Source organism: Heptranchias perlo, chromosome 13 (assembly GCF_035084215.1).
Source record: "Heptranchias perlo isolate sHepPer1 chromosome 13, sHepPer1.hap1, whole genome shotgun sequence".
Classification (NCBI taxonomy): Eukaryota; Metazoa; Chordata; class Chondrichthyes; order Hexanchiformes; family Hexanchidae; genus Heptranchias; species Heptranchias perlo.
In genome coordinates, this window is record NC_090337.1 from 38,837,673 (window position 1) to 38,857,585 (window position 19,913).

General features: G+C 42.4%; 2 protein-coding genes across 3 annotated transcripts in view; one reads left to right on the forward strand and one right to left on the reverse strand.

Moving 5' to 3' along the window:
* veph1 (ventricular zone expressed PH domain-containing 1) overlaps window positions 1–19,913 on the reverse strand; it is a 182,657-nt gene that overhangs the window by 142,084 nt on the left and 20,660 nt on the right. For both annotated transcript variants that reach the window (XM_067994664.1, XM_067994663.1), the window contains exon 4: window positions 9,344–9,507. In XM_067994664.1, the coding sequence (XP_067850765.1) occupies window positions 9,344–9,507 (164 nt within the window). The remainder of the gene's footprint in view (window positions 1–9,343; window positions 9,508–19,913) is intronic.
* On the forward strand, window positions 11,126–16,808 carry LOC137331059 (pentraxin-related protein PTX3-like). The gene is made up of 3 exons (XM_067994661.1): window positions 11,126–11,361; window positions 12,409–12,939; window positions 15,401–16,808. Exons 1-3 carry the CDS (start codon window positions 11,244–11,246, stop codon window positions 16,015–16,017), a joined length of 1,266 nt encoding a protein of 421 aa, XP_067850762.1. The 5' UTR covers window positions 11,126–11,243; the 3' UTR covers window positions 16,018–16,808.

Sequence of the window (19,913 nt, forward strand, 5' to 3'; positions counted from 1 at the left end):
GACTATAACCTGGTGTTGTAAGATTCCTTACATGTGTCCTGTAGTGGAGACGGGAGCAGCCAGCTGCAGAAGGCTAGTGCTTTTTAGAGCTCCTCAAGCAAATCTTCTGCCTCCCTTCTGCTGATCGCAGCCTCTCTTCGGTGCTATGATTGGTCGACTCCCGCACCCCCCAACCCCCGATCTCGAGCTGCCTGCCCCAAGATCGGCTGACCTCCTCCTCCAAGCCCCGATCTTTCCCACCTTCCCTCCCTCCAGATTGCTGGGTTCCGACCCCCACCACCAAGCCACAATCTTTCCCGATTGCTGGGAACCCTCCCCAAAGGTCCCTGACTGCGGCCTCCTACTGCTGGCTTTCCAGCCCGACAACCGGCCAGCATATCAATCTGGTTGGCTGCCGGGCAGGAAATGGAATGAAAAAATAATGGGGTCCTGCCGTTAAATTCGGTTCCTGGGATTTCCAGGTCTCCCCCCTCCCAACCACCGCTACCGCACTCCCCCATCTCTCTCCCCGCCTCCCCATAAATATCGGGACCCTTGTTCCTGAGATTAGTAAATTGGGAGTAATCCAATATTCTCTAGATTGACAATACCTGAGCTCCTCCCGAGGAGAAGAATCAACTGGTTCTAACCAGAACTGGAACCATGTTGGATTTTTAAAAAAGGTTTGTTAGAGCTTTTGCTTTGACTAGGTCCACTATTATGTTAATTTGATACTGTCGAGTCTGACCAGGCAAGCTGATACAAATTTTGGCAATTGAACACAATATGAACAATTCTTATGTCTATCTACAACAGTTAAAATGGGCCATTACACTTGTACTGTTTCCAGCTTTTAGATTCAACAGGCCCAGCTAATTCTCCCCACTCTAAAGTACTGAATGAGGTATGAACGCTCTATATCCAATTTAAATAGAAATCGATCCACTTCACCACTATTTCTTAATCATCATTTAATATTGGAATTGCTACTATTCTCGCCTCTGTGAAATGTGTTTTTATTCATTTGATTTATCCATTTGCTTACTTGACAATCGAAATGTGGCTGGGTGAAAGGTTTCGTACACCCCCTGAAATCCAAGATGGGCAGAGTGTAAGAGAACTCCATTCTTAGTGGGCTATAGAAAATATTACTAGCTGGTTCTGTGTCCAAATGATAGAACCACACTTCACCTAGATAGTCCTTATTTAAAAATATCTTAGGCACAACAGAAGGACCAAAAAAGTATGTCCAGTATCAGTCACTCTAAGTATGTCATGTTCTTATGCTAGGGTCTGGGTCCCTGCTTGAAGCCAGAGTACTGAGTAAATTTTATATATGACTATGAGGCTAAGTCCAAGAGTTTAAGCCGAGGAGGATTACTCTCTGCTACACTTTTTTCACAAAAGGAAAGCCCCACAGTACATGTCTTCAGTTCTGCACTCTTCTTAGATACATATTGTATCATGTCCAAGATGAAGTTTGGCAAAAGTAGCCTTGTAGCACTACTTGATGACTCTAGCCTTCTTGTTCTAAGAGCAATGGATTTTCCTTAGCATAAAATCATTATAGGAGGAGGTAATCAGTTTAAAACTCTATGCATAAGGTTCTGAACTGTCCCTCCAAATGATTTCCAATTGCTCCTCCCAAACCAAAATCAAACAAAAAATCCCTTTGAGGTTTTCTTCTGACAGATGCTTAAAAATTGAACATAAAAAAGCAGAGAACAACTAAATCACATTGGGAACCCTTTTTCTTCCTTCCATTGCTTTCCTGTACATAATTTCCCACTTCACTCTTTTCATTTTACTTCTCCATAATCAGTGGGAAACTGTTTAATTTATTACTTTCACTCTAATTATCAGATGTGAAAACCAATATACAGCAAAGAGGGGATCACAGCTTATGATTAAAATCCTTCCATTCTTAGATTGATAGCTCTCCATCCATGCATTAACTTTTCCTCTCAAATTAGATATTACTGCTGCCTAGTTTTTTGCATGATGTGGAGATGCCGGTGATGGACTGGGGTTGACAATTGTAAACAATTTTACAACACCAAGTTATAGTCCAACAATTTTATTTTAAAATTCACAAGCTTTCGAAGGCTTCCTCCTTCCTCAGGTGAATGTCAAGAAATCCTCGAACCTCTCGCATTTATAAATCACAGAACAATACCTGGTGATTACAGATAGTCTTTTCAACTGCCCGTTGCCAAGGCAACCAAAGTGTTCAGACAGATAGGTGTTACCTACAGGGCCACCGAATATACAAACGGCCAGAACAAAAAAAACCAGAGAGAGAGAGAGGCAGAAACATAGAAACATCCGGAAGGAAAAGACAGCAATTGACCCTATATATTAAATCAGTTAACTTTTGTTCACTGGTGGGGTTTTTTGCAGTACTAGAAACATCTCTTACCATGCACCAAAGAATTTTGGCCCCTTCCAATTTTCACTGAAAAAAACCTTTCTAAATTACATCTTTCTGATCAGTTCCTTGAAAGCAAAGTTTCACTCTAACATCCATTTTGGAATCTGTGCCATTTCAAAGGTAAAGCAGTCTGGATCACAGCATGAACTGATTGATTATCTCTACATACAGTTGCTACATCTGGGGTAGATTTTTAATTTGTCGCTGATTGTGGATCAGGCACCGATTATACAAATGCTTGATTTTCATTTCCATTGATTTCAACTTGTCGACTGGATGTAAAATATCATTTTTACTCCTGGTCAACAATGTGAAAACCTACCCTAATAACTTTGAACCATATTTCGATGCCATAAATGCATGGCACTTTATTATACAGTCATACTGTTAGAACTTTTAGCTCTCTTTCCAATAAAGTTTCTACATGAAATTTACTCCATGGTTCTTCCTTCTTTCTTCATTAAACTGATCCTAAAAGACTATCAGTAGCTGAGCATTTAAAAAAAATTACTCCAAAGGTTTTCTCATTGCCCAGGAGTTTAATTTCACCATTTCAATTATATGGACTAAAACTGAGGCTTTCTGCAGAAGCTGACTACTGAAATCAAACCTAGTAAGCTTCTCATTCTCAATACCACTCCTATATTGTTAAAGTGCCAGTTCCATGGCATTTTCTCAGTTCTTTGGAACCCTGATCCTGGTATGAATGCTCCAAAATACTGGAAGTAATCGACCCTTATGGATCTTCTGAGGAAAGATTAAGAGGCATCACACTTCTGTTTGCCGAGTTGGCGGCCAGTTCCTTTAAGCTGCTGCAGGCACCAGAATCCTGCGACAACACTGATTTTCTGTCCTGCTCCCCATGGTGGTCTTCCAGGCACAGACAGAAATAACACCGCAATCATTTGCATAAGGCCAACCCTCAAAAAATTTGCGAAGACCGCTGGTGGGACAGATGGGCTAACGGAAGTCCTGCCCCACCACACTATCAGTGGCATTGCTGCCAGAGTAGAAATTTTAGTCCACTGTCTGGGAATATGCAAGATGATTTCTTACAGAGCTCCTGGAGCCCAAGGCTATGTATCAATGTGGCAAATATAAAACCCAGCTCGAAAGAGGGTCCCTGGATTATAAACACGTCTCTTCCCTTCAAAATTAAATGAAATCTTTGAGGACATTATCCTCCATCAGCTTTAATTGAATGAGCCATTAAAACAATGGTGTCAATAACACCAATCATGAATTACACTTTATAGTGGATTCTCTATTTAGCAATCATAAAAGAAAGAACCGTCTGCTATCCGGTGGTTTATTCAGAACCACCGAAGTACCATAGAAAGCATATCTCTGTCAGTCAAGCTGTTTGTGTTAGCACCTTTAAAACTTCTTGTCTCAGCCACCAACAGGAAATCCTGTTTTCCTGCAGACTGAGCACTTGTCCTCAATTTCATAACTTACTGGAATGAAAGCAACTTCCATGTTAAACCTACATTTTAAAAAAATAAAAGCTTTAAAAATGAGGATGCAGATTCCTCTGTTCATTACTCGAACATTCTGAGAAAACTGATGAGCGAAGCTGGATACTTCTAACTACTAGCCTGATCTGTGAACTCATCACTATTTCAGCTAATACTACACAATGCTGTCACTAATAAGGCAGTAGAACTGAAAACTGCACGGAGGCTAAAGCTCAAGTAAAGAACATGGGGGCAAAATTGGGCCATTTTGTAGGCACTACGCGGACACCTAAGCCCCAAAAATGGCGTCTGAGGTGCACGCACTTTCCAACGTGAAGTGCACAGGACGTCATCTTGGTAAAGGGGTTTGCACGCATGCACCTAACAACCGCCGGCAGGATGTAGAGTAGAGAGATGATGACGTGAATCAGTGTGCAACACTGATTTGAAGCAACCGTGACATTTTGGAACTCCACGCTCCAACCAACACCCTGTCTTAACCTCGCACAGCAGAACAAGACTTAAAGGGCATGAAGGACCCCCCCACCAGTGCTATTTAAAGGGATTATGAAGTACTTACTGGTTAGTTGCTGGATTATTTATTCTGGCTGCTGGTGCAATTGTACATGTTTTTGGAAGTTTCCTATACTTGGCTAAAGTTTCAATATTCTATAGAGAGTGGTCTGGCTGGTCTTGCAGTACTGTTAGTGGCATTTAAAATATTATGCTGGAAAAAGTTGCCTTCAGACATGAGTGGCCTGGTAGGCTTTCCTCTGGGAATTGAACATGACTGGGAGAATGAAGAGAGGCCACGCAGAGCAGGACAAGCTGCTAGAAGAGGCAGGAGGAGGAGGAGGAGGAGGAGGAGGGCACTCGGCAGGAAGCCATATCCAAGGAGGGTCTTCAGGGACCAATTCTCTTACCTCAACTTCAACGACGACCAGTGCATCCAACTGCTGCAGTTCACAAAAGAGGTTGTGACTTAAATTTGTCAATAGCTGCAGCCTCAAAGCAGGGCAAGGACAGCATTGCCTGCTGTTGTCAAGGTAGCTGTGGCACTTAATTTTTACAGCTCTAGCTCCTTTCAGCCTGCTGTTGGCGATATAAGCAACATCTCGTAGTTTGCAGTGCACTGCTGTATAAGGGAGGTCACTGGGGATCTGTACACACTCAGAAACAGATTCATCTCATTCCCTCTTGCAGAGACAAGCAGCAGGAGCGAGCACGAAGGGTTGCTCGCATTGCAGGCTTCCACATGGTGCACAATGCCATTGACTGCTTGCACATTGCCATACATGCTCCACATCTGAAGTCAGCCATATTCATGAACAGAAAAGGATTCCCTCAATGTGCGGCTGGTGTGCGACCACGTGCAGCGTATCAGGCAGGTCAATGCCCGCTATCCTGGCAGCAGTAACGATTCCTTCATCCTGCGGCAGTCCTCTGTACCACCTATATTTCAACCAGCACGGCAAGTCAAGGGCTGGCTACCGGGCAACAAGGGTTATCCCCTCAGGCCCAAGAGCCATGCTGCCACACGGAACATCGTAAAGCACACCATCCGCATCCTCAAGCAACGCTTCCGCTGCCTGGACCGCTCTGGAGGAGCCCTGCAGTACTCAGCTGAGTGGGTATCAAGATTTGTTGTTGTATGCTGCATGCTGCACAAACTGGCCATTATGAGGGAACAGCCCTTACCACTGCCTATCAGGCGACAACCTAAGCAAGAGGAAGAGGAGGAAAAGGCAGAGGAGGAGGAGGAGGAAGAAGCAGAGGAGGAGGAGGAGGAAGAGGTGGAGGAGGAGGAAGAGCAGCAGGAAGTGGAGGAAAAGGCAGGGAGGCTACAACGTCGACAGGTCCTGTCTGCCAGGGCTCTGCGTTATCAGATTATTAATGAGCAATACCAGTAACCTCAACGACACCTTCCCATTCACAAACAGTCCCACACTCCTTACCTTTTCTCTCTCACATGACCATCAAATCATCCTCCTTATGATTGCACATTGCTTCCTCCCTCAGCTCATCGCAGAAATAAAAACCACCACCAAATGCAAATTCAAATCCACGTTTATACATTTACACATCAAATGATTCAAAGAAAATGAGACTATTCACCCTTTTGCATTCCCTTATTGCCTGTCATTCATGTGTCTTTACCTTTCCTAGTGCTCATCCAAGGTGCATCCCCAGTGGCTGGAGCATGGGTGGTGGAAGGTGCTGACCTTCAATAGAAGAAATTGCAGATGGCCTTGGAGGATGACCTCGAGCAAGAACATAAGAACATAAGAAATAGAAGCAGGAGTAGGCCATACGGCCCTCGAGCCTGCTCCGCCATTCAATAAGATCATGCTGATCTTCTACCTCAACTCCACTTTCCCGGCCTATCCCCATATCCCTTGATTCCCTTAGTGTCCAAATATCCACCGATCTCAGTCTTGAATATATTCAACGACTGAGCATCCACAGCCCTCTGGGGTAGAGAATTATAAAGATTCACAACCCTCTGAGTGAAGACATTTTTCCTCATCTCAGTCCAAGAGAGCCCAGCTTCAGACTGCACCATCTCAGCCTGGGCTATGGCAGTCTGAGCTGACTGGCTGACAGGCAACAGTAAGGGGACTTGCAGGGTGGTAGATGTGGGAACAGGAATACTGTCATCCTGAGAGAGGACAGCAGGTTCATCTTCCCCGGCACCACTGCCACTCTCTTGGGGTGGCGCCTCAGCAATCCTGGTGATCTGTGGGAGAACAGATTGCTGGACTGCTGTGACGCCCTGGAAGCCTCTTTCAACAGTGGTATCCGGAGCCACGATAGCAACTGTCTCAGCTTCCTAGGCAATAGTCTGAGCTCCAAATGGAGCAGTCAGACCTTTGATGGAAGATGTTTGTGCTGCAATGGAAGCTGTGACATCAGTCATCAGATGCTGCATCATGGTGGGTTCCACATGTGTGCTGATGGAGATGACCACCCGTTCCATGTGGGAAAGGATGGGCTCCAAGCTCTGCACAAAGCCTTGTGCCAAGTTGGAGCTGGATTCGCCCAGGCTCCTTGATGTTATGCGCAGGCTTTCTGGCAGGCTTTCCAGTGCACCAAGCATTTGGCTGTGTACACCCATCAGCCTTCTTCTGTATCCTTTTTTTTAATTCATTCATGGGATGTGGGTGTTGCTGGCAAGGCCAGCATTTATTGCCCATCCCTAATTGCCCTTGAGAAGGTAGTGGTGAGCCACCTTCTTGAACCACTGCAGTCCGTGTGGCAAAGGTTCTCTCACAGTGCCGCTAGGTAGGGAGTTCCAGGATTTTGACCCAGCAACGATGAATGAACGACGATATATTTCCAAGTCGGGATGGTGCGTGACTTGGTGGGGGGAACGTGCAGGTGGTGTTGTTCCCATGTGCCTGCTGCCCTTGTCCTTCTAGGTGGTGGAGGTCTCGGGTTTGGGAGGTGCTGTCGAGGAAGCCTTGGCGAGTTGCTGCAGTGCATCCTGTGGATGGTACACACTGCAGCCACGGTGCGCCGGTGCGAAGGGAGTGAATGTTTAGGGTGGTGGATGGGGTGCCAATCAAGCAGGTTGCTTTGTCCTAGATGGTGCCGAGCTTCTTGGGTGTTGTTGGAGCTGCACTCATCCAGGCAAGTGGAGAGTATTCCATCACACTCCTGACTTGTGCCTTGTAGATGGTGGAAAGGCTTTGGGGAGTCAGGAGGTGAGTCACTCGCTGCAGAATACCCAGCCTCTGACCTGCTCTTGTAGCCACAGTTTTTATGTCATCATCTGACTCCTCTGCAGCAGAACCAGCGTGCAACCTCACCCACCAGTGAGTTGGTACCTGTGGTATCCTTTCCCCCCACACTGGCTCCTGCGTACTTGTGCCTGGTGTCTCACCATGAGGAGATCCCTCCTCTATCCTAGCCTTTAAAGTACACACAGTGTCAGTCTCTGAGCTGGTGGCTGCGAGTGTAAGATCAAGTGACGGTGTGTCTTCATCACCACTATTGTCTTCCTCTGCCTCCTCTGACTGGGCAGATTCCAGTTCTTGGGTATCTGAAATGACAATGGGACATGGGTTGAGTTGTGGTGAGGGGAGAGTAGAAAGTAAGACGTGCGTGCCCACACCATCAGCAGCATGTGAGTCAGAAAAGATTGTGGGAAGAGGGAGAAATGGGAAGCGAGAAGGCGGATTAGGTATGCAGAGACCCTCATCATCAATACTTCCAGCACCGCCAGAGGCCAGGGCCTCAATGACCCTTCCAATGATGGCCAGCATTGTCTCCTCCATGGGAGTTAGGCCATGTAGACATGCCTGTCCTCCTCCAGTTCTTTCTTTCTTGCCTACTGTTATGCACCACCTTCTCCTGCAAGAAAGAAGAAAGTGTGTCAGTGAGTGTCCTGCAAGATGTTTGAGAGATGTGGCTGTCATGGTTGAATAGCTGCCAGTGTGTGTGATCTGTGAGTTGTGGGTGTTCAGCTTGCAACAGTGGTAATGTGTGAGGGTGAGATGAAGCATCTGATTTGAAGAGTTGAGTACTGATTGAAAGAGTTTGTTGGTAGATGGGTGAAGTACATTGAGCAGTGGATGAGGATAGTGGTGCAGTTGGTAGGATACGCCACTTGAAAGTTGAACTCACTCATCTTGACCACTCATGTCAAATCATTGAACTTCTTCTGGCACTGCATTCATGTTCTTGGTGCTATGCTCCTGGCATTGACCTCGTCCGCTACTTCCTCCCACTGTCTCTTGATCATATGTCTGGAGGGCCTCTTGCCCCCCACTGCGGATATAGGATGCCCCTCCTTCTGTCCACCTCTTGCACCAAGGCCTCTACTGCATCATCAGAGAACCTTGGCGCACACTTTCTCGCAGGTGTAGCCATTCTTCCAACTATCAAAGCCCAGGGATCACTTCTCACACCACTTCCTGCAGCCACAGTGCACCTCCCCTTTAAAAGGTGCAGGCTGCCTTTTAGTGCTAGCCACTCGCGATATCGGGGGCCCCCTGCTGATGTGTGCAGCCAATCAAGATCGCAGGTAGCACTGGTTGCATGCAGCTATCATTGAAATCATCAGGCAGCACGAATGTTATGTGCTGCCTGCATTGCAAACAATGGATGCGGGTTAATCGCACACCACAATCCCAGTGCCTGTTTTCAGGGGTTATCCAATTTAACTCCCCGCGTGTTTCTAGTTTACAGCAGTATTACTATATAATATGGTGGTTAGCCTTTTGTCGCAATTTAAAGAAAGAAAAAAAGAACGAATTTGCATTTATATAGCACCTTTCATGACATCAAGGTGTCCCAAAGCACTTCATAGCCAATGAAGTATTTTTGAAGTGTAGCGATTGTTGTAATATAGGGAGACATGGCAGCCAATTTGCACACGGTAAGCTACCATAAACAGTAGTCAGATAAGGGACCAGATAATCTGTTTAGAAGGATAAAAGTCAAGAAATGATTGAACAGTTAAAAAGCGTATTACCTGAGGATGTTGCTTAGTTATTATTTGTAGAAGGCGGAGAAGATGCTGCTGCTCAGATGGCTCCAGTTGTGACATCAGTTGGACTAGCTCTGTCATATTGCAGTTAATTGGTTCAGGCTGCTTCTCATACACTGAAGGTAAAACACGCAGCAACATTGAATTCCCTGTGAGCACAGCAAGAAAATAAAGTCAAAGGTTTTGGATTCAACAGTTTGTAAATCATCTGGAAACCATTCCTCAGTGTGCATAAAGGAATCTGTTATAAATAAACAAAAGGTGTTACCACCGAAAGTATGTAAGATGTCACAGCCATATTTAAGGAAACAAATGGTTAATTTAGTCCTTCCTTTACTGAAAATAAATGTTCGAAAATACTGAATGGGGTAGGAATAATTTACAGCACAATAGGTTACCTCAAAGTTATTACAACCTACATACCATTCATAAATTTAAATCATAACATAAGGAAGTTATTAGTGAACTGAACATTGGGGCTTGCTTTATAACTATTTAACCCTTTCATGACACAATTCTGTGTTTGTTACAAGGAATTTAAAAAATGTGTCTGCTATTTGACAGAATTTTTTATGGTTCAAAGTAGTCAATTTTGAATTCAGAGGATGTCATAGTTGGCAATTCTACAAATGATCAAAATGTAACAATCCACATCAAAATACAAGTCTAACCTTATACAATCAAATAAACATTTTATTTTCCTTGCTACCTCTTTCCTTATCTTCAAAGCCTCCCAAAAACATTTCATTCTCACCGTGCCTCTGGTCTCCAATCCCCTCCCCCTAAGTTCCTTACTTCCGACTCAGTATGCAACTGCCCCCTCCCGCACCCTTGTAAAACAGATAGACATTTCTTTTACATGAGGAGAATTAAATAAATGCAGGCGCTGTACCTCAGCTCAAATGGGTTTGTACTCGTGGAAAGGTCAGTATACAAAACTTTTTTGGGATTTAAAAAAATCTCTTCCCTTAATTTGGTATCCCTACACTGCACAACTTTAACTGGCAGGAAAACGGAGCAAACAATCTGGCAGGAAAACGGAGCAAACAATCTGTTCTCAGGACACAGTCAATACCACTCTAGGACAATTATTTGTCCTTATTGTGGGGAAATATCTGACCTCTACTCAGTACTTCCCTATGATGGCACATCAGGGATCAGGAAGTCGCCTTGTGGTGAATCATAGGTGGAAATTCACATGGTGCAACCGATTCACACATCACTCAGAAATAGAAAGTAAAAAATCAATGACTAATGCAAAAAAAATGCTTTTGCTGCTGTTTATTTATTTATATATATTTTAAAAGGATGACTATCCGAGATAAAATACATCTGAAACAAAACACTAAACATATTTGAGCAGTTTTCTTTAAAAAGCTACCTTAAAAATTGTACCTAACTACTTTCACATGGAAAAACTGTAAAAAAAAAACTAATGAAATGCAGAAGTAAATGCCCTTGCATACTTGCACATTCCTTTGGGACTTGCCCTGCTCTGCCTTCCTACACACTCGTCACTTATTGCTACCACTTTATATTACAAAAATGTATTCCCCAGTGGTAGATCATTACATCTGGCTTGCAATCTAAAACTTACCCCAGTGCTGGGCCCTTCCTTATGCACACCTACCCACATGTGCCCTTAAACCTCAAGTTTAGGGATTGTGTAACTCAACCTCTTTGTTGCAAAAGCAGAACTCTAGCTCATTGCTGCACGTCCTTTTACCAACGACAAAGTTCTTGCATCATTCCTCACTCACTATTTATTAAGAGGTTTTGGAGGCTTGTGTTCAGTCTCCTTTAGAGCTCATACTGAAGGAGCTAACTTAACAGAACAGTGTACTCACAGATTACTACATACTGAAAAGAATACAACTTGGAAGAAATGGCTACATTGACAATAGTACTTTGGATTCTACTCAACCTGTCCTATATTTTGACAGATGATTTTGAAGAGATACAATATATTCATGGGATAGAAAATAACATCTCTGTTTTACCAGGTAAGGTATTTTCATAAGATAATTGTAGAATTAGATAAACTGAATTTTGTCAGCATTGTTTATGCTATTATAATCTATGTTTTATAATGCTATCTGCAGTTTTTCAGCATTATCTTCACTGGAGAAACTGGCAGTTTGAAGTTATATTACATTTAGCTTATATAATGTTATTTCACAAATAAAAATGCTTTAAAGACAATGAAAGAATTTAAACCAGAAAGTAGGAAAATCTCACTGATTAGTAGTAAAATACCACAGGAACATAGCTCGCACTCTTAATTCCTTAACTCCTACCTGTTAGGCAGTTTGCTGCTAATCTCCGGGAAAGACTTAGTACATAAAGGCCCTTGTCAAATACTTTGACAAATTATTAATATGCTGAACTTATTCTAACATACAGCATTAACGTGTGATGTGTGCTGAGAGCTAAACATAATTTTTGAATGAATTACTATCCAAGTAAATGTAACTACATAAGAGGCTGTGCATTTAGATTTGCACATAATCTAGGCTGACACTCCAGTGCAGTACTGAGGGAGTACTGCACTGTCGGAGGTGCCGTCTTTCGGATGAGACCTGCCCTCTCAGGTGAATGTAAAAATCCCATGGCATATTTCAAAGAAGAGCAGGGGAGTCCAATATTTATCCCTTAACCAAAAAAAAATTTTCTGGTCATTATCACATTGCTGTTTGTGGGACCTTGCTGTGGGCAAATTGGCTGCCGCTTTTCCTTTATTACAACAGTGACTATACTTCAAAAGTACTTAATTGGCTGTAAAACACTTTGGGACGTCCTGAGGTCATGATAGGTGCTATATAAATGCAAATCTTTCTTTCTAAAGTTGATTCAAATACAAGCCGTTCAATTTTATTAAATGTTTATTTAGCATTTAGGTAAAGTTACAAAGTGATTGTGCTACCAATTATCAAATTTAGCAAAATTTCAACAAAAAGCTACAGTATCAAATACAGCTATGCATACAGCGATAGGAAACCTTCTGTACTTAAGTGCTGAGTACTCACTTAATCTAAAATTATCCTCCCCAGATGGTTCCTGTAAATGCCAAAAAGAACTCACTAAATGGGATAAGCTATTTGTAATGCTGGAGGATTCCCAAATGCGACAGAACATGCTACTACAATCCATTGATGAAGTGCTTAAGGTAGAATTGCAAAGTATACGTTCTGAAATGCTCCAGTTTGTAGCCAACTTTGCGGGCACTTGTACAAATGCCATGGACAGTGCGACTTTGCGTATCACAACACAAGTGGACAAGAAATTAGCATACAAACTGGAAGAAGTCAGCAAAACCAAAGTAGAGAATGAATCAGAACAGAAAAATACACTTCAGCAGCTTCTTTTGGTGAGCCAGGATCTGTCCAACAGACTCAGAAAACTTGAGATGCCTTGGCAAAAGGCAATGGATATGAAGGATCAGAGGCCATCTCCTGACATTAAGAAAACAGTTGCTGTAAAATTGGAAACAACTCTGAATTCCTTGGCAACTGAACTGCAAGAATCTAAAGCTGAACCGATAGCATTTCAGAAGTGGTCAGCTAAACACATCTTACCATCAGGTATTCTAGCTCACTATTCTTTAGGGATTTTATGTATTTCCTCCCTCTTTTAATTCCATTCATTATTCAGCCATTGGCACATTTTAATAGATGAGAGATTGAAGCAATGAGGTGCAGACCTCTTCCCTCACGTCTAACATCTATAGCATTACGGGGAAAAAAGAGCCCTATCCATGCAATAATAATTGCTGCAGAAACATTTCTCCATGGTAGGAAACCCCACCTAGTGTGCTGGTTGAGTACTGGAAAAACAATGAAAAATTGAATATATATGTATAAAAGAAAATTGAAGGGCCAAGTTTATACAGTTAAAAGACCAAAATTGATTTTATATTTATTCCCAATATTTTGCACTGCATATGAAAATTTGAAATATGACAATCAGAACATTATTTTGAACAATTATATAGAATGAGCAGTTTTTGGAGCTACTTTTTGTGATGGGAACATATTTTTTATGAAATATGCAGTGCTTGTAAAATTCAGTCTAGTCCTATTACATTAAAGATTTGGAGAAATTACATGAAAATCAGAATTTGTAATCCTCATGTTGTTCTGAAATGTTTCTTCCCCAAATAATTCTGCCATTGGTGACAAGCCTACCTTTCACCTGATAATTTGCTGCATTTTTCAACAATCTCCCATAAGCTCCCCCTAATAACTCTAGCCAGACCAAACGCCCCTTGGATAAAAATTTCTCCCAGCTCCCAAACAAATTCATTCTCAAACTCCCAACTCCCTCAGCCCTTTCACTTATCACAACACCTCTGCTGCTGTTGCCTGTTTCTTTGCCTCTGCCTTTGATGCTTCATTCACACCAAATCAATCACTAGCCCTAGAGCAAGCCTTTGGCTTAGTGGTAGCATTCCTGTCTCTGAGTCAGAAAGTGCAGGGTTCAAACTCCATTTTGGGTTGACATCCAGCTAGATACTCAAGTTGGGTTGACGTGGGTGTGCTTTTCCAGGCCCTTCAAGGGAACCTTATGCCTCCCCTGCCCTGGGCTTCCCTCTCCCTCCTGCTACCGTGATGCCCTCCAGACCCCCACCCTAAGGATCTATCGTAAGCTGGCTGATCTCAGTCGGGCCATAGATTGGGGTGCTATAATCAGCAAATCAGCCTGGGCCCAGAACGAGACAAAAATTGGTCAGAGCTCCTACGCCTGATCGTTATCCTGTGATCTTTGCTGGAAAGTGTTTGTGGTGCAGGTGTAGATCCAGGTGAGGATAGAATTCGATCAAATAGCTTGCCAACACTTTCTGTCTAGGGTCTCACGTGAATAACCATTGGGCAAGGTGCTGAAGAGCTCCCGGTGACTACTGAACCACATTCCAGCACAAGTCACTGCCTTCAGGAGAGAAGGGGAAGAAAATTGGTGGAAAGAAAGACACAAAATTTAAAAGAAAAAAAATGCAACACTAAGATTCACAACAGATACAATATTTGCTGCAACCAGATGTTACTTCACCAGCCAACAGGGCTATTAGTTGGATTTTAAGAGTACATTATTCTCTGGTTGTTCAATTAATTTATGCCAAATTGACCATACAGCAACCTAGCTTTGGCAAATGCTTGGTAAAGGAAAGTAGGTGGGACGGCTGTCTACAAATGCTCTGAGACCCACCTAAACTAGTGGCTTTCAGCAGCAGCACCTTAGTAGCAAAGTTAACTTTTTTGGCTGCTACTGGCAATGTTGCAGTTTTTTTTGCTCATTTGTCCATATGGACCTTTCCCATACCAAAGTATGTGGAAGCTGTGGCAGCCAAAAGCACAGCCATATATCATGCCTTTAAAATAACTGTACATCAATAAGCTTGTGCGGTATTTTGTTCCAAAGTCTTTCTGTTATTCACAATATGAATGGAGTCCAAAGCACCAAGAACCTCAATACTACAAAACAGCTTCTTGAAATGGTTCTGAAATATATATACTCCATTTACTTCCCCCCCCCCACCCCGACCTTATGAGTGCAGCAACACTTTCATGTTCAGGATAGACCAAATGTATAAAACCTTGTAATCCAGAGGATTGTTTTCATTATTTTTTCCTTCTATACTTAGCTTCTTACTGCCTCTCATTTTAGGACCAAACTGATGTTTCAAACTGGCACACTCCTTCCTTCAGAGGAAAGAAAGATAGTGAGCTATAGTTATCAATGCATTGATTACTCAGTTATTATTGTCACCTCTAAGCTTTGCTCCTCTTCTCTCCTACCCCCATTCTCATTTGTAGGAGAAACAAATATCGTTTAAAAGCTATTTTACTAAAATACACTATAAAGTCTCAACATCAATTTTTTATCTTTTAAATATAATTTCTGAACATTGTCATAAAATTTGGTATTTGGTCTTTCCTAAAAAAAAGAATTCAGTCAATCTTTGTAAAAAGAAAAATAAGCCACCCTGTAGAATGGTACATAAACAGACATTGAAAGTATGTAATATCTTCTTCTGTTGTCCCTCAGATTATGACATGGCACTGATCTTTCCTATGCGCTCAAAGAAGATTTTTGCAAGTGTTCATCCCGGTGACATGACTCTTAGCTCATTTACAGCTTGCATATGGGTAAAAGTCACTGATGTGCTGGAAAAAACCATTGTGTTCTCCTATGGAACAAAGAGAAATCCTTATCAAGTTCAACTATACTTCAATCAGTCCTCTGCTCTGCTTTCTGTGCATAGTGACACAAGCAAAATTATTGCTGAAAATGTAGTCTCCCTTGGTCACTGGGCACACTTCTGTGGAACATGGACCGCTGAAGATGGAAATGTGACACTTTGGGTGAATGGAAAACTTGCTGCTGCTTCTTCGGGGATGGCTGTAGGCCACAATATCCCAAATGGAGGAATACTGCAACTGGGTCAAGAAAAAAATGGCTGCTGCACTGGAGGTGGCTTTGATGAAAACTTGGCCTTTTCAGGAAAGTTGACTGGGTTCAATGTCTGGGACAGAGTCATTTCTGAATATGAAATACAAGACTTGGCTAGTAGGGAAGATTCCTTCAGCGTGAGAGGGAATATTGTTGGCTGGGGTGTCACAGAGATCCTGCCGCATGGAGGAGCTGAATTTAGTTACTATTAACTGAATTTGATTTGTTCCAAATTAACATGCTCAAAGAATGGATCTCAAATTGTTAACATTATATCTATATTGTTCAATCATAAGAAAAAAATGCTATTTATACTACAAAATCCTCCAGATTCAACTCGAGTGATCTTTGTAGTATAAATTTCTCAAAGTATTATGCCTGTGCAGAAATTCTCTTCTCTAGTAACAGATTTATACTGGTATTAAGATATACATGCCAGACTGGTACTGCATGGATTCCATTTGATCCATGACTTTTGTTCACCAGCAATAACAGAAGTGACGTTACCACATTATCATCCCTGAAGCCTGGGCATCTGGATTTCAAGATCCAATATTTGCAACACTGTAAAAATTGTACATCTTGGACTTTTTTTTCTTGACTCCTAGAGCAGTCTGAATGGACTCACTTGAGCACACAAGGACAATTTCAGCTTTAATGACAATTCGAATGGAAAATTATATTTCAAAACAATTAATGTTCTCAAATACCATTACTTTTACTTTACAATTTTGATGTAACTGTAATGAAAAAAAGTGCATTGTTACTTTTTATTTAATGACAAATAATTGATTAGCAAGAAATGCTAAAGGAAGGCACTTAACCTCCATTCTACAAATAAAAAATTGCATTGCTCAACGTATGCTTAAGATGTGAGCAAAATAGTAACTTTGTAATCTAATTTACATTGCATTATTATACTATACGTACAATGTCTGTATTATACTGTAAAAGTCCTCTAATATCAGTCATTTAATTTTAGTAAAAGCCAAGTTGGTCACAATGGTTGAAGAACAATTTAATTGGAACACTTGAAAGGGAAACTTAATGAGCTGTGTGGCAGCACAATATGTTGAAGCCCAAAGTGCTGCTCTGTGGAGTGGATGGGTGAGAGTTTGTGCCTATGATTGCTAACACGCTAAGTTCACAATCTTAACTGTGCCACTATGGGAAAGCACTAAGTGTAAGCCATATACCACTTCACAGAGACAGAGGCAGATTCACCTCAATGTGGCTTGTTTCAGAGCAGAAAAGGCCTGGGACTATTCAGCTATGGATGCTGTGTAACTTAGGAACACTCAGAAAAAGGGCAATGGAGAAATAATGCAATTTATGATAAGGATTCTCAGCCTCAAACAACAGACATGTAACATATATTCTCAATTTAACTTGCATTGTTGGATACTTAGTAACACACTTTTCTGTAACTTCAATTACTCTAGAAATAGTATTTTGATTCAGGTTTTTACATAGTATTATTATAAAACAATGTTCACATAAAGCATCAAAGCCAACCAGATATATGCTCCTGCACAGAAAATCAAGGATTTACCACCATTTCTAACATGCCAAAAAAAAATTCTAATTTTTAAAACATAGAAAATTAGTGAAACAAATTTAGAAAATCTGAGTTCAGTTCCCAAAGAATGAGCCTAAACAGCAGAAAACTGCTCAATTTCTGCCTCTTCTAGCCATCTCTCTCTCAATCCATCTGTAATTTCCCCCTCCGGTGTCTCTTTTCCTATCTATACAACTCTTAGGGCCACAAATTACTCACCCAAGGATGCCGTATAGCAATGGCGTCCTCTCTGCCCATTGGTGAATCAATAGAGTAAGTTCGTGAATTCGCACATGTGCAGTAAAACGCCAAAATCGCGAGTTTGTGCCCATTGGTTTACCAGCGGTTTGACAGTTACGAATTAAAGGGCCACCTACGCTACAATCAAACACAATCAGGAAACATTCGTTAACTTACCCATCTGCCCAGCTGGAATGAAGAAACTTACGTCACCAAAAGGTACGCTGGAAAATACCAGCCCTACACTACTTCTTGAAAGTGCAGTGACTTAATGACTGCGAAACAAGGCGTGAAGGGGCAGATCAGGGAAAAAGAAGCAAAATAAAGTACATCAAAAACCATTGCAGGAAGTTAAACCACAAAATCAACCTATCTTTCCACCCTGCTCCGATGTCCGATGTCTCCCTCTCCGATGTCCCCCTCTTCACCCCCCCGATGTGTCCCTCTTCAACCCCCCGATGTCCTCCCGATGTCCCCCTCTTCACCCCCCGTTATCCCCCCCTTCACCCCCCCCAATGTCCCCCTCTTCACACCCCCGATGTCCTCCCGATGTGTCCCCCTTCATCCCCCCGATGTCCTCCTCTTCACCCGCCCGATGTCCCCCTCTTCACCCGCCTGATGTCCCCCTCTTCACCCGCCCGATCTTCCCCTCTCCCCCCCCCCCCCCTCCCCGATCTTCCATTCCAGCACCGGATGACGTCTCGCTCTCTCTCTTTCTCACCCCACCGATGTCCTCCTGCGGCAGCCAGCCTAACAACTACCCTGCTCCAATGTCCGATGTCTCCCTCTCCGATGGTCCCCCCTGTTAATCAGGCTGGCTGCTGGCCCAAAACCCGGAGAGAACATTAACCATCAGCAATCACCATGTGATCACGGCGGAAATGATACGTTTTGTTTATGCGGGTTTGCCACGCACACCTTCACCACCCCCCCCCCCCCAACAACCCCGCTGCCAACCCGCCACCATTTCAAAATTGAGCCCCGTATGACATTCAGGAAAGCTAACTATTGTTTTTTTCTTCTACGGATCCAAAAGTCACTCCCACTTTATAAAGTCCTCAGATTTTACCACTCTTGGAGTTGAATTAGCATAATCACCTTTCAGGGAACACGACCTGTGTTTGCTCAAATCTGAAGAGTTTTTATTCCAGTTCGTGGTATTTCTAACTCAGCTTGATTCATTCACAATGTAAATCTAACCAGTTTAACAGAGAGAAAAAAATGATCAATGGCTCTTTCTATCATAACTTGGCTTTTTATCACCTCATTATTCTTCAAAACTTTTCAATCTGCTGGTAAAGTTCTAGTGCTTTTCTTTTACCTCGTCATTCAAAAATGTTGATTACACCCACTGGAGCAATACATTTGTTTTCTGTCATATCCTCAACTGGCTGCATTTATTTTTCAAGTTGGCAGACATCATCCTTTAAGAGCAACTTATTGCAATCTCTGAATTGTTGATTTACATCAAAATTTAGTTTTGCTAACTGTGAATCTAAGCACTACATTGACTTTGCTGACTGCTAATTAATGTATTGCTTTCAATGCTGCTGATTCCACCATTGCTTGAACTCTAGTTTTTGTCTTAACTGAATGCAGTTCCTTTTAGGCTGATTGCCAATTTATATTAGTTATCATTTATTGAATCAGCTGGAGCATCACATAGCCCACTTCAGGTTATGGGACATGTCACAGGCGATTGCAAATGCAGAAGCAGCAAGTAGCATTAGCATGACAATTATTGCTTTACACATTTTTTTAAACGGAACCTATTTTTATGTACATAATTTTTAAAAATACAGCTCGATAGAGCTGATTCAGTGTTCTGACGAAAATGGAATCAGATATTGAATCATCAGATCACTCCCATGAATCATTACACAACTGGAAAGGGGAAATATGCACCCTGAATTCAGAGAGGTCAGTTAATTATAATAATTTGAACGTGCTCTCTGCATATTTTCCATCAGCATCATGAATGGAATGGGGTGAGCAATCCTGACAGCAGCAATTCTTAAAGGGCTAGTGCTTCATGTCAACACAGCTGTTTGCTTTGGATGCACTGAAGAACAGCTATGGCAAGGGAATATGAGCAGAACTGTCTTCTTCGATGGTGACAGTTTGGGCGTTCTGCTGGAAGAGATGCAGCAGAGAGGGCAGTCATATTTGGGGAGAAGGGGAACCTTCATCTGTACCATAATGTGCAGGAAGAATGGCATAAAGTGAATGTTGTCTTTCTTGCCCATAAGTCATAGGAGCAAATGAGCAGGAAATTCTAGGGCCTGAGGAAATGTGCCAAAGTAAAGCTGC

Excerpts from the sequence above, each read along its gene's own strand:
- LOC137331059 (XM_067994661.1), top strand. The coding sequence starts at position 11,244 with ATGGCTACATTGACAATAGTACTTTGGATTCTACTCAACCTGTCCTAT. Across the intron at positions 11,362-12,408 it reads TAACATCTCTGTTTTACCAG|ATGGTTCCTGTAAATGCCAA; the intron begins GTAAGGTATTTT and ends TATCCTCCCCAG. Across the intron at positions 12,940-15,400 it reads TAAACACATCTTACCATCAG|ATTATGACATGGCACTGATC; the intron begins GTATTCTAGCTC and ends GTTGTCCCTCAG.